At 44.5% G+C, this 17,989-nt stretch overlaps 1 protein-coding gene across 2 annotated transcripts in view; it reads left to right on the top strand.

Moving 5' to 3' along the window:
• Positions 1–17,636, top strand: part of LOC143774310 (mucin-17-like) — a 61,139-nt gene extending 43,503 nt beyond the window's left edge. For both annotated transcript variants that reach the window (XM_077261759.1, XM_077261758.1), the window contains 3 exons: positions 776–870; positions 1,382–1,452; positions 16,728–17,636. In XM_077261759.1, coding sequence (XP_077117874.1) covers positions 776–870; positions 1,382–1,452; positions 16,728–16,763 — 202 coding nt within the window. In that variant the 3' untranslated portion in view covers positions 16,764–17,636. The remainder of the gene's footprint in view (positions 1–775; positions 871–1,381; positions 1,453–16,727) is intronic.
• Positions 17,637–17,989: the final 353 nt, after the last annotated feature.

Genomic DNA, 17,989 nt, shown 5'->3' with positions numbered 1-17,989 from the left:
AATATCTCCAGTAAATATGGAACCATGAACAACTTCTTATTCATCAAAGATACATTGACTTTTTGACCGATAAGGAGTTCTTTATGGCTTCATATTTACTGGAGATATTTCTTTACCTAATTAGTCCAATTTAGTAAGAGCTACTTCCAAAACTTTGGGCTCATCAATTAAATATTTTACTTGCTTATCAATTATATTAATCTCTTACTAATGTAGACTGGGAGTCCAACAATGGTCATTATGAAGTGAAATGATAAAGTCCAAATCCTTGGCAAACTGACTGTGAAGAGTTTCCAATCACAGTCACAGACAAAATAGTCTGGACAAAACATTTAAGACCACAGAAGTCTTAACTCACTCAAGTAAAGGAATAGATGAAGCTGTCAGACTTCTAAAGAAAAAATTCCAAGCAGATAGGATCGTCTTAAAATAGGACTTCATCTGAGACACGTCTGATGAGACCCCATTCCGATTACCGAAGAATGAGATGTAATAACTTTTTGTCCTCATAGAGAGCACCAAAGTGCCCAACGTATTAGAGCATGTAAATAAGCCTGATCACTTTGTTGTTTTGACATTCTTTTAGAAGTCAGACTACCCATTTTTTATGTTTTTTCTAATGGTTCGTTATGAGAATTATCCTTTCCATTACCCATCAGCTCAGTTATGCTCTCGATTAACCTACACGATGGCCCAACAGGAGCACCTTGTCTGTTCAGATAAATATTAGTAGAGGTGACTTCACGTCTTGGCTCAATGGTTTCTTCTTCTGTAGGAATGCAATCAAAGACAACTGGTACAATGACTCTATTGATTTATGGCAAAACGAGAGTTCCATCAAATACTTCCGTGGTGACCAACAAGATGGAGGTATGTGTTTTATTCACTGGTGTCCCTAAAGAAGGGACTGAATCCACTAAATTAAATATGTATTTGCTGAATATTTACAATATTTAAAGAGTGGTTTTGCATTCATATTGTCCCTACTTGAAGGGTTTCTAATGCGCTTGGACTGAGATTTACCGGTAGACTGATCTCAGAGCATGATGTTTCCTTCAAGTTGAGTAAAAAATGTCTTTCTTTAACCTAAGATGCCAGCTGGAGAACGTTTAGTTAGAAAAAACTAATTTAGTTAATGACCCCCAAGTTTAAGATTTAAAAAAAGTATCAAGCAAGAATTTAGACCTAGGAGACCTTTAGGTTTATGATTATTGGGCCTAGGAAGGCGTCACTTTGTCACTAAATCCATTAGACTCAACTCAGATTTTACAATATCTGAAGAAGGAAATAACTCTACCTAATATTAATGATAAGATAGTTATGGCAGCAATATGAGATAGGACAGTTGTAAAACTCATGTTTTATTACTCTTCTTGTACAGATTCTTTCAGCAGCAAATCTGCCGCCGAGATCTTCAAACCTGCATTGGACAAAGTAGATCCAGCGATTGAGGTATAGTATTGGGAAGAATACTTTTCTAGACTATTTGATACTTCCCTGTTGGTCTACAGTAGTAGAGGGCTAAAGCCATGCTTGACAGTGTTCCACGAAAAATTTTCGTGTTGAAATCAACGGTAAGTCCAACCACAATCCGCATGATATACTTGTGAACAGGGTTTCTACTGGGCAGATATTTGGCACCACCAAGAAAAACATCTTCAGAAAAAGATGCAAATTTGATATCTGTGAACGTGATCTTTTTGGATTGATGATGATGGATGATGGATTAGAGAAGTGAAGGAGATAATGTCACCGGTGATGGTGGCCTAGTGTTGTGTGTTGGGTAAAACTAAATCCCTGGTGGTCTAGAGTAGTGTTGAGTGATACCGTCCGATACTTGAAAGTATCGGTATCGGAAAGTATCGGCCGATACCGGCAAAGTATCGATTCTAATCCGATACCGATACCCGATACCAATACAAGTCAATGGGACTCAAGTATCGGACGGTATCCCTGATGGTTCCCAGGGTCTGAAGGAGAGGAAACTCTCCTTCAGGCCCTGGGATCCATATTAATGTGTAAAAGAAAGAATTAAAATAAAAAAATATTGATATACTCACCTCTCCGACGCAGCCTGGACCTTACCGAGGGAACCGAGAGCCTTCTTTGCTTAAAATGCGCGCGTTTCCTGCCTTCCGTGACGTCACGGCTTGTGATTGGTTGCATGCCGCCCATGTGGCCGCGACGCGACCAATGACAGCAAGCCGTGACGTAATTTTCAGGTCCTGAATGCCTAATTCTAGGCATTCAGGATTTGAAAATTACGTTACGGCTTGTGATTGGTCGCGTCGCGGTCACATGGGTGACGCAACCAATCACAAGCTGTGACGTCACGGGAGGCAGGAAACGCGCGCATTTTAAAATTACGTCACGGCTTGTGATTGGTTGCGTGCCGCCCATGTGACCGCGACGCGACCAATCACAGCAAGCCGTGACGTAATTTTCAGGTCCTGAATGCCTAATTCATAATTCTAGGCATTCAGGACCTGAAAATTACGTCACTGCTTGCTGTAATTGGTCGCGTCGCGGCCACATGGGCGGCACGCAACCAATAACAAGCCGTGACGTCAGGGGCTGGCTGGCACTTTTCAGCCTGGGGGGCAATCACAAGGCAGTGGCCCTCGAGTTGCGGTGGCCCTCCTTTTCCCTGCTTACCTCTGGCCATTGCATTAAAGCAGCAGACATAACAGGCTTTAAAAACCCACTGGTACAGAGATATGGGAACAGAACGGAGCTTGCTGCATAGATAAGGGAGCAGAACTAAGCTTACTCCAGAGATATGGGCGCAGAACCGAGCTTACTACAGAGATATGGGAGCAGAACCGAGCTTACTACAGAGATAAGGGAGCAGAACCGAGCTTACTTCAGAGACATGGGAGCAGAACAGAGCTTCCTATAGAGATATAGGAGCAGAACAGAGCTTACTGCAGAGATATGGGAGCAGAACGGAGCTTACTACAGACATATGGGAGCAGAACGGAGCTTACTACAGACATATGGGCGCAGAACGGAGCTTACTACAGAGCAGTATAATATAGTAAAATATATAGATGAATTAGAAATGGCGACACACGCAAACGTCATCTGCATTAGTAATACATGCACCATTACATAATTAGTTGTAGGCTGGGTTCACAAGAGTGAAGTTTACATTCTGTGTACGCACCACAACCTCCAGCCTCGCGGAGGGTATCACTCCTGTAAACCCAGCCTGACGGGGACAACCCCTTATAAATGGAAGTGTGCTCCTCTAAACCATGCAATCACTGCCAATCCTCCAACCGTAAGTGGTGAATTTCCAGAGCTGGGAAATGGGATTTCAATATTAGAACACGTCAACTTTAGTTCCCGTCCCTCCTCAAGGAAGTATGGCAGACAGGTGTGATAAGACTATTAGAAAAACTACTGCCACACACACGGCAGTACATACTGGCAGAAGTGTGAGGGCATTAGTGCCTGTGTATGGACATGTCAGAGGCTAGAGAGAAGAAAGCTTGGTCCCTCTTAGCTTCTGGCAATGTTTTACCTCAGCTCACATTTGGGCCATACCATTGTAAAACAGGTAGACACATTTACCCACTGACCCTACTATTCATAAGGAACTGCTGTCTACCCCTTAGTTGCCCACTGTATATAGTCAGTGTGGGGATGTGGGCTACAGAACAACACAGGGCGATGACACTGCTACCTGAACCCTTCAGCTGCCCCACAATATGCAGGGAGTAAAACCAGTACAAAGTATGGCAGCCTCCCTGCAGAGCTGTCCAGGGCCGGACTGGGACAAAAAAGGAGCAATGCCACACAAACCCCACCAGCCCACAGACTATAAAGGTACCTTCACACTCAGCAACTTTACAACAATATCGCTAGCGATCTGTGACGTTGCAGCGTCCTGGATAGCGATCTCGTCGTGTTTGACACGCAGCAGCGATCTGGATCCTGCTGTGATATCGCTGGTCGGAGCTAGAAGTCCAGAACTTTATTTGGTCGTCAGGTCGGCGTGTATCGTCGTGTTTGACATCAAAAGCAACGATGCCAGCAATGTTTTACATGGAGCTAACGACCTGTGACAACGATAAGTGAGTCGCCGTTACGTCACTGGATCGCTCCTGCATCGTTCTGGAGCTGCTGTGTTTGACGTCTCTACAGCGACCTAAACAGCGACGCTGCAGCGATCGGCTCGTTGTCTATATCGCTGCAGCGTCGCTGAGTGTGACGGTACCTTAACACTCCCCCCACACCCGATCAGTGGATTTTCCTATACTGTGTTGTGCCCTTCAACGCTCCTCTTAAAGGCGTTATTTGAAGAGCTATGTGTGAATGTCGCCACAGTGCCCACGATTGATCGCTTCTTTAGAGCGCCGGTTCTCGAGATCATGGGGGTCCCAGCGGTCGGACCCCAGCAACTACAAAGTTCTCGGGAAAGGGGATTACTTGGTATAATCCATTTAAATGTGTTTTCCAATATATATATATTTTATTTTCCCATAGTATTCCTGAAAATAATAAACCAATATTAACCCTCCCAAAGACCAATGTCACCTATCCGAGAACAGGACAGGAACAGGATTGGCAGGAGGAATGGTACTGTGCAGTGTATATATACAGGACAGGAGGAGGGTACTGTGCAGTGTATATATACAGGACAGGAGGAGTGGTACTGTGCAGTGTATATATACAGGACAGGTGGAGGGTACTGTGCAGTGTATATACAGGAGGAGTGGTACTGTGCAGTGTATATATACAGGAGGAGTGGTACTGTGCAGTGTATATATACAGGAGGAGTGGTACTGTGCAGTGTATATATACAGGAGGAGTGGTAATGTGCAGTGTATATACAGGAGGAGTGGTACTGTGCAGTATATATACACAGGAGGAGTGGTACTGTGCAGTGTATATATACAGGAGGAGTGGTACTGTGCAGTGTATATATACAGGACAGGAGGAATGGTACTGTGCAGTGTATATATACAGGACAGGAGGAGGGTACTGTGCAGTGTATATAAACAGGAGGAGTGGTACTGTGCAGTGTATATATACAGGACAGGAGGAGTGGTACTGTGCAGTGTATATAAACAGGAGGAGTGGTACTGTGCAGTGTATATATACAGGACAGGAGGGGTGGTACTGTGCAGTGTATATATACAGGAGGAGTGGTACTGTGCAGTGTATATATACAGGAGGAGTGGTACTGTGCAGTGTATATATACAGGACAGGAGGAGTGGTACTGTGCAGTGTATATATACAGGACAGGAGGAGGGTACTGTGCAGTGTATATATACAGGAGGAGTGGTACTGTGCAGTGTATATATACAGGAGGAGTGGTACTGTGCAGTGTATATATACAGGACAGGAGGAGTGGTACTGTGCAGTGTATATATACAGGACAGGAGGAGTGGTACTGTGCAGTGTATATAAACAGGAGGAGTGGTACTGTGCAGTGTATATACAGGAGGAGTGGTACTGTGCAGTGTATATATACAGGACAGGAGGAGTGGTACTGTGCAGTGTATATAAACAGGAGGAGTGGTACTGTGCAGTGTATATATACAGGACAGGAGGGGTGGTACTGTGCAGTGTATATATACAGGAGGAGTGGTACTGTGCAGTGTATATATACAGGAGGAGTGGTACTGTGCAGTGTATATATACAGGACAGGAGGAGTGGTACTGTGCAGTGTATATATACAGGACAGGAGGAGGGTACTGTGCAGTGTATATATACAGGAGGAGTGGTACTGTGCAGTGTATATATACAGGAGGAGTGGTACTGTGCAGTGTATATATACAGGACAGGAGGAGTGGTACTGTGCAGTGTATATATACAGGACAGGAGGAGTGGTACTGTGCAGTGTATATATACAGGGCAGGAGGAGTGGTACTGTGCAGTGTATATATACAGGGCAGGAGGAGTGGTACTGTGCAGTGTATATATACAGGACAGGAGGAGCGGTACTGTGCAGTGTATATATACAGGAGGAGTGGTACTGTGCAGTGTATATAAACAGGAGGAGTGGTACTGTGCAGTGTATATAAACAGGAGGAGTGGTACTGTGCAGTGTGTATATATACAGGACAGGAGGAGTGGTACTGTGCAGTGTATATATACAGGGCAGGAGGAGTGGTACTGTGCAGTGTATATATACAGGACAGGAGGAGTGGTACTGTGCAGTGTATATATACAGGACAGGAGGAGTGGTACTGTGCAGTGTATATATACAGGACAGGAGGAGTGGTACTGTGCAGTGTATATACACAGGACAGGAGCAGTGGTACTGTACAGTGTATATATACAGGACAGGAGGAGTGGTACTGTGCAGTGTATATATACAGGGCAGGAGGAGTGGTACTGTGCAGTGTATATATACAGGAGGAGTGGTACTGTGCAGTATATATATACAGGACAGGAGGAGTGGTACTGTGCAGTGTATATATACAGGACAGGAGGAGTGGTACTGTGCAGTGTATATATACAGGACAGGAGGAGTGGTACTGTGCAGTGTATATATACAGGACAGGTGGAGGGTACTGTGCAGTGTATATACAGGAGGAGTGGTACTGTGCAGTGTATATATACAGGAGGAGTGGTACTGTGCAGTGTATATATACAGGAGGAGTGGTACTGTGCAGTATATATACACAGGAGGAGTGGTACTGTGCAGTGTATATATACAGGAGGAGTGGTACTGTGCAGTGTATATATACAGGACAGGAGGAATGGTACTGTGCAGTGTATATATACAGGACAGGAGGAGGGTACTGTGCAGTGTATATAAACAGGAGGAGTGGTACTGTGCAGTGTATATATACAGGACAGGAGGAGTGGTACTGTGCAGTGTATATAAACAGGAGGAGTGGTACTGTGCAGTGTATATATACAGGACAGGAGGGGTGGTACTGTGCAGTGTATATATACAGGAGGAGTGGTACTGTGCAGTGTATATATACAGGAGGAGTGGTACTGTGCAGTGTATATATACAGGACAGGAGGAGTGGTACTGTGCAGTGTATATATACAGGACAGGAGGAGGGTACTGTGCAGTGTATATATACAGGAGGAGTGGTACTGTGCAGTGTATATATACAGGAGGAGTGGTACTGTGCAGTGTATATATACAGGACAGGAGGAGTGGTACTGTGCAGTGTATATATACAGGACAGGAGGAGTGGTACTGTGCAGTGTATATAAACAGGAGGAGTGGTACTGTGCAGTGTATATACAGGAGGAGTGGTACTGTGCAGTGTATATATACAGGACAGGAGGAGTGGTACTGTGCAGTGTATATAAACAGGAGGAGTGGTACTGTGCAGTGTATATATACAGGACAGGAGGGGTGGTACTGTGCAGTGTATATATACAGGAGGAGTGGTACTGTGCAGTGTATATATACAGGAGGAGTGGTACTGTGCAGTGTATATATACAGGACAGGAGGAGTGGTACTGTGCAGTGTATATATACAGGACAGGAGGAGGGTACTGTGCAGTGTATATATACAGGAGGAGTGGTACTGTGCAGTGTATATATACAGGAGGAGTGGTACTGTGCAGTGTATATATACAGGACAGGAGGAGTGGTACTGTGCAGTGTATATATACAGGACAGGAGGAGTGGTACTGTGCAGTGTATATATACAGGGCAGGAGGAGTGGTACTGTGCAGTGTATATATACAGGGCAGGAGGAGTGGTACTGTGCAGTGTATATATACAGGACAGGAGGAGCGGTACTGTGCAGTGTATATATACAGGAGGAGTGGTACTGTGCAGTGTATATAAACAGGAGGAGTGGTACTGTGCAGTGTATATAAACAGGAGGAGTGGTACTGTGCAGTGTGTATATATACAGGACAGGAGGAGTGGTACTGTGCAGTGTATATATACAGGACAGGAGGAGTGGTACTGTGCAGTGTATATATACAGGACAGGAGGAGTGGTACTGTGCAGTGTATATATACAGGACAGGAGGAGTGGTACTGTGCAGTGTATATACACAGGACAGGAGCAGTGGTACTGTACAGTGTATATATACAGGACAGGAGGAGTGGTACTGTGCAGTGTATATATACAGGGCAGGAGGAGTGGTACTGTGCAGTGTATATATACAGGAGGAGTGGTACTGTGCAGTATATATATACAGGACAGGAGGAGTGGTACTGTGCAGTGTATATATACAGGACAGGAGGAGTGGTACTGTGCAGTGTATATATACAGGACAGGAGGAGTGGTACTGTGCAGTGTATATATACAGGACAGGAGGAGTGGTACTGTGCAGTGTATATATACAGGACAGGAGGAGTGGTACTGTGCAGTGTATATACACAGGACAGGAGCAGTGGTACTGTACAGTGTATATATACAGGACAGGAGGAGTGGTACTGTGCAGTGTATATATACAGGGCAGGAGGAGTGGTACTGTGCAGTGTATATATACAGGAGGAGTGGTACTGTGCAGTGTATATATACAGGACAGGAGGAGTGGTACTGTGCAGTGTATATATACAGGACAGGAGGAGTGGTACTGTGCAGTGTATATATACAGGACAGGAGGAGTGGTACTGTGCAGTGTATATACACAGGACAGGAGCAGTGGTACTGTACAGTGTATATATACAGGACAGGAGGAGTGGTACTGTGCAGTGTATATATACAGGGCAGGAGGAGTGGTACTGTGCAGTGTATATATACAGGACAGGAGGAGTGGTACTGTGCAGTGTATATATACAGGACAGGAGGAGTGGTACTGTGCAGTGTATATATACAGGACAGGAGGAGTGGTACTGTGCAGTGTATATACACAGGACAGGAGCAGTGGTACTGTACAGTGTATATATACAGGACAGGAGGAGTGGTACTGTGCAGTGTATATATACAGGGCAGGAGGAGTGGTACTGTGCAGTGTATATATACAGGAGGAGTGGTACTGTGCAGTGTATATACACAGATACTTAGATTTACACCACGCAAGCTATATATATATATAATATATATATATATATATATATATATATATATATATATATATAACGGAGCAGCACCAAATATTTAAGGGCTTGTCCACTACTAGGACAACCCCTAAATGTTCGGCCCCGATAAATTAATAAAGCCTATACTCACCTCCTGTGCCGCGCCGTTCCCACAGTGGCTGTGATGTGGTGTTATGACATGTGATGCCCGGAACCAATCAGTGCTGGTGTCACTGTCTCAGCTCAGCCTGCACTTCCTCTTCATGTTCAGTTTGTCTGAAGGCAGACACAGTGAAACCAGCACTGATTGGTTCCAGGCAACATGTGGCATAACACCACATAACAGCCACTGTGGGAACGGCGCAGAACGGCGCAGCACGGCGGGTGAGTATAGGCTTTATTAATTTATCGGGGCCGAACATTCAGTTTAAGACGAGGTTGTCCTAGTGGGAGACAATCCCTTTAAGCAGTGGACTCTTTATTAGCCCATATTCTTGGCCATATTCTCGAGTCCACCGCACACACACAGGGAACCGTGGAATTACCGGGGCTCTGGCCTGTCGCAAAATGGCAGCGCCGGACACCCACGCAGCACTGCTGGGCACCGGAGACACCCGCAGCACCGGCCAGCAACCGCCAGGCACCCAGAGACACCCGTCAGCAGCACTGGATATGCACCAGCACAAGACCCCCCACACCATCACGTCGCACATCAGAGCCCCCCTCATCCTGGCCTGCAGCATCACCCCACTCCTGCCTCCTCCAGCAACGACCCTGAGACCCCCCTTCACTGCACCCACTACTCCCAGTAAGCAATAAGACGCATGGATTATAAGAAGCACCACCATTTTATTAAAAAATATTTTTTTTTATTATTTGGGGTGCGTCTCATAATCCAGAGCGTCTTATAATCCGAAAAATAAGTGGTGTGCATAATATATATATATATATATATATATATATATATATATATATATATATATATATATACACACACACACACACACACACACACATATATATACATATATACATAGACACACATAATTACACGCGTGCGCACACACACACACACACACACACATATGTGTATATACATACAAACACATACATACATAGACACACATACATGCATACGAACGCACACACACACATACATAGACACACATATATATATAATATATAGATATATATATATATACATACACACATATATATATACACATACATACACACATACATAGACACACATATATATATATAATATATAGATATATATATATATACATACACACATATATATATACACATACATACACACATACATAGACACACATATATATATACACACACATACATAGACACACACTCACTCACACATTATATAGGTGAAACTGCGACTGCGGTACGTACATTATATAGGTGATACCACTGTGTGCAATATACTGCGACCGCTATGTATAGCCCATATAGGCCAGGCGCTCTGTGTGTGTATGTGTGTGTGTGTGTATATATATATATATATATATATATATATATATATATATATATATATATATATATATATATATATATATATATATATACACTCACTGGCCACTTTATTAGGTACACCTGTCCAACTTCTTGTTAACACTTAATTTCTAATCAGCCAATCACATGGCGGCAACTCAGTGCATTTAGGCATGTAGACATGGTCAAGACAATCTCCTGCAGTTCAAACCGAGCATCAGTATGGGGAAGAAAGGTGATTTGAGTGCCTTTGAACGTGGCATGGTTGTTGGTGCCAGAAGGGCTGGTCTGAGTATTTCAGAAACTGCTGATCTACTGGGATTTTCACGCACAACCATCTCTAGGGTTTACAGAGAATGGTCCGAAAAAGAAAAAAAATCCAGTGAGCGGCAGTTCTGTGGGCAGAAATGCCTTGTTGATGCCAGAGGTCAGAGGAGAATGGGCAGACTGGTTCGAGCTGATAGAAAGGCAACAGTGACTCAAATCGCCACCCGTTACAACCAAGGTAGGCCTAAGAGCATCTCTGAACGCACAGTGCGTCGAACTTTGAGGCAGATGGGCTACAGCAGCAGAAGACCACACCGGGTACCACTCCTTTCAGCTAAGAACAGGAAACTGAGGCTACAATTTGTACAAGCTCATCGAAATTGGACAGTAGAAGATTGGAAAAACGTTGCTTGGTCTGATGAGTCTCGATTTCTGCTGCGACATTCGGATGGTAGGGTCAGAATTTGGCGTAAACAACATGAAAGCATGGATCCATCCTGCCTTGTATGGAGCATCTTTGGGATGTGCAGCCGACAAATCTGCGGCAACTGTGTGATGCCATCATGTCAATATGGACCAAAATCTCTGAGGAATGCTTCCAGCACCTTGTTGAATCTATGCCACGAAGAATTGAGGCAGTTCTGAAGGCAAAAGGGGGTCCAACCCGTTACTAGCATGGTGTACCTAATAAAGTGGCCGGTGAGTGTATATACACACACACACACACACACACACACACACACACACACACACACACACACACACACACACACATACATGCACACACATATACACTGCGGCTGACCTATATGGGCTATACACAGCGGCCGCAGTATATTACACACAGTGGTATCACCTATATAATGTATGTACCGCAGTTTCACCTATATAATGTATATAGACTGCTGTACATACATTATATAGGTGATACTGCTACTGCGGTATATAATCGCAGTATCACTTATATATTGCATATACAACAGTCAATATACATTAGACAGGTCAAACTGCAAATGCTGCATATACATAAAAAAGTTTTCATCTTGGGTCTCATCTGAGATAGGGGAGGATGAGGAGGGTCCACTGTCCAGCCAGCATCGGAGGTGCGGAGGATGTGGAGCAGATGCAGGCCGGGGATTGGTGAGGAGAGCAATGTTCTCTGACACTGGTTCTGGCCAGGGTCAGACACAGTAAGGCTCAGGCATCTCTGCGCGCGGTGGCGGCCTTTTCAAACCTTTGCACAGGGCCTGGTGCGTGCGCTATCATGTTTTCCCTCACTGACAAAGGCTGCAGCCATGTACGCAAGCAAGAACGAGGGCCGTGCTCATGTGGGCCGCCACGGCCTTGGTCAGCGCGTTCACCAAGAGAGCACGCACCATGGCCTGTGCAGAGGATTTAGAGGGCCGGCGGCCCATTTTGTAGCTCAGCGTGCTTAGGGGCCCCTTAGCACTCCGGGCCCCGCTGCAACCTCTGTAGTTACGCCCGATAGGGGTATACCATAGGCACAGATATACAATGTTATATACACTGGATGGATCAATCCTGCACCTGGCCCAGGACATACATGCACTGTATATATATACAGGGCCATGTATACAGCATGTGATGTCCAGTCACCAGGTTCAGGCTTGATCACTCCAGTGCTGGATTCTGCAGACAGTCTCTGCTCACTCTCAGTATAGGGAGATTTATTGCAGGAGACTGAACTTTCCTGCAGTCTGGTAACTCTGGAGCCGATGACCTGGCACTGACAGGGTGAAAGTTCAGACTCCTGCAATAAATCTGTGAGCAACAGCAGAGCGGCCACTGATACTATAGGGACCGGCCCTGGACTAATCGGGAGGTGAGCAGCCGCGTCCATCTCCTCACCGCACAGCGCTGAATACTCACTGATGTGTGAGCCGTCCACATGCAGATCTCCAGCAGTTACATGCAGCAGTGTCCCCTCTTCCTCAGCAGCCGGCCGGCCGCACACAGGGGGCAGGGGGCGGGTCTGCTCCACTGTGAGGCCGCTGTCAGGACATAGAGAACACATCGCCGGCCACCAGCAGCCCGAATCAGCTGCTTGGTGACCGGCCCGGGGGGCACATGCCCCTTTGCCACCTGGCCCAGTCCGCGCCTGCGTGACGTCACGGAAGGCAGGAAACGCGCGCATTTTAAGCAAAGAAGGCTCCCGGTTCCCTCGGTAAGGTCCAGGCTGCGTCGGAGAGGTGAGTATATCCCTATTTTTAATTTTAATTCTTTATTTTACACATTAATGTTGTTTCGATACCGATACCCGATACCACAAAAGTATCGGATCTCGGTATCGGAATTCCGATACCCGCAAGTATCGGCCGATACCCGATACTTGCGGTATCGGAATGCTCAACACTAGTCTAGAGCAATGTCTTCTTTATTTTTAATCAAGGCATAATATTTTATTTCCTGATAATGTATGATAAAATAGGAGGGTTTTATTGTATTATCTGGTGGTTTAAGATAATGTAACCATACAATGTGGCTGTAATATCCCTTTAAGGAGAATTTAGATTATATTTTATTCTCCGATGGGCTGGTGCAATGCCCCCTTACTTGGTGGTTCAAGATAAATAGGAGAGAAGGGGTTATAGTCCCAGAGAAATAGGAGATTGGTGGTAATATTTAATTTGCTTGTGCTCTAGGGTTTTGTCTCCTTACTTTGTAATCTAGGGGGCTATATATTATTCCCTGGTTGTCCAATGTAATGTCTCCTTAATACTAGGATCAAATAGAAGGGTTACATTTTAGCCACTGGTGGTCTAGGGAGAATGTCCTCTTAGTAGGTTGTCTAACAAAAATAGGTAGATTTATATTATATTCCATGGTGATCTAGAGTAATGTACTGTTACTTGGTGGTATATGGCAAAATTATGAATAGGGATGAGCGAACTGGAACTGTAAACTTCAGGATTTGTATCAGACACCTAGTGTCTGGTACCGAACCCCGAACATAGACTTCTTACTGTATATCTGTGTTAGGCTAGGTTCACATTGCGTTAGTGGGTGATCGCTAACGGACAGCGTTGCACGGCGAAAATGTCGCAATTAACGCCGTGCAACGGGTCCGTTAGCGCACCCATTGACAGCAATGTAAATTTCACCTGCAGCGCATCACTAGCGCGTGCCTTTTTCGGCTCGCGCTAGTGATGTGCCGTTCTTCTGTGACGCACCTCGGACGCTGCTTGCAGCGTCCGCGGCGCGCCCGAGGTCCGTTCCCCGCTCTCGCAGATCGGGGATCTGCGAGAGCGGGGACGTTAATGCGACCCCTGAACGCGGCCCCTAAATAAACATTGCGTTAGCGCAATCCGCTAGCGCTAGCGCTAAACGGATTGCCCTAACGCAATGTGAACCTAGCCTTACTGTTCAGGTTTGGCAGCCTGATAAAGCTTGTTGAAAGGCTGAAGCACAGCCAGTTTTAAAGTTGTGGGCACTTCCGGCCCCATCACAGTTATGCCAAATGCCAAGTGATGGCATGGTTGTGATTGGCCGGCTCACCACATGACCCGGCCTGACAGTGTAAAGTAAATAAATAATTTAAAAAGATAATTTGGGGTCCCAACTATTTTTAAAACCTGTCAAGGGAAATCAGACAGCTGTGAACTGGTCTTATTGTGTTGGGAAGGGGCCAATATCAATTAACAGTCCCAGCCTATTAATATCATCCCCAGCTTTCTGCTTTGCCTTTGCTGGTTACTAAAAATGAGTAGACCCTAAAAAATGACATGGGTTCCCCCTATTTTTAAAACCAGCTAAGACAAAGCAGACAGGTAGGGTGTCATGTCGGACGTTATTCATACTAGGGTGTCCGACAGACAGCGGTAATTCCACATATGTCCACTATATGCTCAGTGGCGCCGGCTAGACTTGATCCAGGTGTCCCGGGGTTAATATAGCTGGTAATCAGGTTGGAGGCTGGGTCACGCCCACGGCCTTTAAATAGTCGTGCTGGACTTTGGGCGTCGCCGATTATAGCTTGTGCCTCGTGCCTAGTGATTCCAGTCTGGAGTGGTGGTCTTGGTGTAGGAATATTGTATCTGGTGGTGTATAATCCTTTGTCATATTCCTCCTTCCTATATTTGTATTTGTTTTGCCCGGTGCACATTATAGTGTATTCCTGTGTGTGTCTGCGGCATGGTGCGTTTTTCAGTTTTCCCTGTCTGTGCTTTCTGTGGTGATTGGTGTGTGGTCTCTTCACTGGGTGGCGGGTGGTGGTTTCAGCATAGGACTGAAACTTGAGTCAGGGTCAGGCCTGGTGGCCCAGACATGCACACCATTAGTGTAACTTCTGGGAGAGGGACAGACAGGGTTTCCCTAGTCTGAGGGATATCGCAGGGGCCCGGGTAATCAGCCTTAGTCTACCCAGTACCCCCATGACATAGGGGCTGATATTAATAGGCTCTGAATGATCAAGGATATTTCCAGTCCTCAACAGCCCCATAAGTGGTGCATCCATTAGATGTGCCAATTCTGGCACTTAGCCTTAACTCTTCCCGCTTGACCTCGTGCAGTGACAATCGTGGTAATGGTTTGAGGGTTCATGTCAGCTCTGCAATATCTGTAGAGCCCAGAGGTTAGTAATGAAGAGGCGTCTATCAGACGCCCCCATTACTAACATCACCGCTCATGATTCCTGCTCTCATGCTGATCTCATGAGAGTCAGCACCTGTGAAATGAGGTAACCTTACTGACTTCACCTCAGTTCACAGCGGCTGGATCTCACAGAGTACATCGTGAAACTAAGCAGTGGCTACTGCTCTAGTATATGGAGCTTCTTTCTTACCCCCCAGATTTCTGCTTTTTCTTGGCTGGTTGCTAAAAATAGGCAGGACCCCAAGCCATTTTTTTCCATGTATTTAACAACTACAGTAAAATACACACACAAGGTACTGCTCAACTCCTTCACTTGGACCTCCACCCCCTGAGTAAGGTTTAGCCGAAACATGTTGGTTGGAGACAAATGGAGGAATAGCTAGAGGTTTATGATGCCTAAGTAAAATTTTGAAGTTTTATTCAACTGACTCTTCCCTGGGGTTTTATATTTTGCTTTCCAGTGGTTGAAAGCAATGTTCCCCTATTTGGGGGTGTGGAATAAAATAATCAGCTTATATTTTATTATTTTTTGTTATGTTGTTCTAGCGTTATGTCCTATCAGCTGGTAGTCTAGAGTAAAACAGGTGGGTGATATTTTATTCCCTGGTGTTCTATGGTAATGTTTTCTCTCTTGGTAGTCTAGGATAAAATTTTAGGGTTACATTTTATTTCATGGTGGTCATGATGTAATTAATCCTTCCTTACTTAGTAGTCAAGGATAAAATAGGGGGGGGGGGTTCAACTTTATCCCCTCATGGTTTAGGCTAGAAGAGGGGATAATACCTAATGGTCTGGTGGTTTACTCACCTCCTCTTGTGATGGATTGTATGGTACATATCACATTCAACTCTCCTCACTGGCAAAGGTGCCTAATATAGACTGAGAAATACTGTAATGTCAGGCAGAATTTGGCACTTCCTATTGGTGCTTCCTACTGTAACTTGGAAAGGTAACTACAACAACAACAAGCTTAAGTTTTCGAAGAATGAATTTTAGTCACCCGATCACCTATCTATATGTATCTCAATACCCTTCTCTGTTCCTCTCTCCATGTACTCACTTGATCCAACTGTTCCATTTTGTCAATCCTTTATAATCATGGGGATGACACTGTTATGTTGTGGTGGTGGGAATGTCCACATGACAGTCTACGTCACTTGAATACTGGAAATAGGAGCTCTACCTACTTACAGATTTCATTCATTTCATTGGCGGCCAGAGGATGAGTGAAGAACACCCGGAACTGCCAATACCAACTAATAGTTGTCCTTTTTTTTGGAGTAGATGTCCAATATGGTGGGCAGCTCAGGGGTTGTTACCATCTTTCCCAGTTTCCTCACTGTACCCTCTTGTTTTCCTACTATCATCCACCAGGTTAAGATGAAAAGACCCACAATCGCTATCGCATGATTGCTGCAAAAGACGTGCTGCCCAATGTTCTCCTCTTAATAGGAAGTCCTAATATCTCAGAAGGCTTCTATGAAACATCATCACTTTTAGCACTGGACCTCAAAAAATGGAAGACGAGACGAGCCAAAGGACAAATCTTCTCTGATGCTTTCCCCACCAATTGTTTATTACCATATTGTATATAATTATTTAATTATTGTGATGCATAGCTGCCCCTTTTCTGCTTCCCTCAACTCAGCCTGAGCTGAGCAATAACATTGTGCCGGACTGCAGCCACCACTAGAGGGAGCCCTTGTTAACAGTGAGCTCCCCCTAGTGGTGGCTGTAGGCAGCTAGTATTTATTCACTTCTATCATTGGTCATGTAAAGAAAAGGAGCAATGTGAAACTGAAATGTTAGAACCTGTTACATCTCTATCACAAACCTGGTTGATTTTATTTTCCCTGCAACCTGTTAATTTATAATTATTTTTTCAACCTGTCTATTTCTTGAAAATTAGTTAAAAATTTTCAATAAAAATTAAATTAAAAAAATTAATAGATTTGCATTTACCCTTCTACACGCTTATTTGATATGCAAATTCATGTCATATATAAAAAATATGTATAAATATATATATAGCCACTGGCTATAGGGAGTAGAAAATGCTAAAATTGTCTAAATCCTCTTCCACCTCAAAACTCCTCAAAAACATTAAGCTTTCAGCTCCAAAAACTCAGCATTCAGCAAAGAAACCTCTGTCAGGGTATTTCGAGGAGGTTTTGGGGTAGAAGCTAAGCGGAAACCCTTCTATTCCTACTGAAAAATGCAAACCGCCTCAAAAACATGACGATTATGTTCATTTTACTGTATAAATAAACTCATCAAAAAAGACTCCATGTTTATGCAAAGTCTCTTTGCTGAGGTTTTTTTTAGAAGAAACTGAGCAGAACCTCCGTTTTTGGAGGAATCTTTCATTTTTTAGGAAGATTTAAAAAATACACTATTTGGGCCCAATTTATTAAAAAGTTTTCAGCAGAATTCTGGCAAAAAAATAGAACTCCAAGAAATGTCTCAAAATTTTTCACAATTCATGGCTGGGCAAGCATTTTGCACTTTAGAATGAAGATTTAATAACAGCCATATTTATATACTCCGGTTTCCTCCCACATTCCAAAGACAGACTGATAGGGAATTTAGATTGTGAGCCCCATTGGGGACAGCGATGATAATGTGTGCAAACTGTA

Source organism: Ranitomeya variabilis, chromosome 5, assembly GCF_051348905.1.
Source record: "Ranitomeya variabilis isolate aRanVar5 chromosome 5, aRanVar5.hap1, whole genome shotgun sequence".
Lineage (NCBI taxonomy): Eukaryota > Metazoa > Chordata > Amphibia > Anura > Dendrobatidae > Ranitomeya > Ranitomeya variabilis.
The sequence above is the reverse complement of the archived record's forward strand: the minus strand, read 5'-3'. Positions and strand labels throughout refer to the sequence as shown.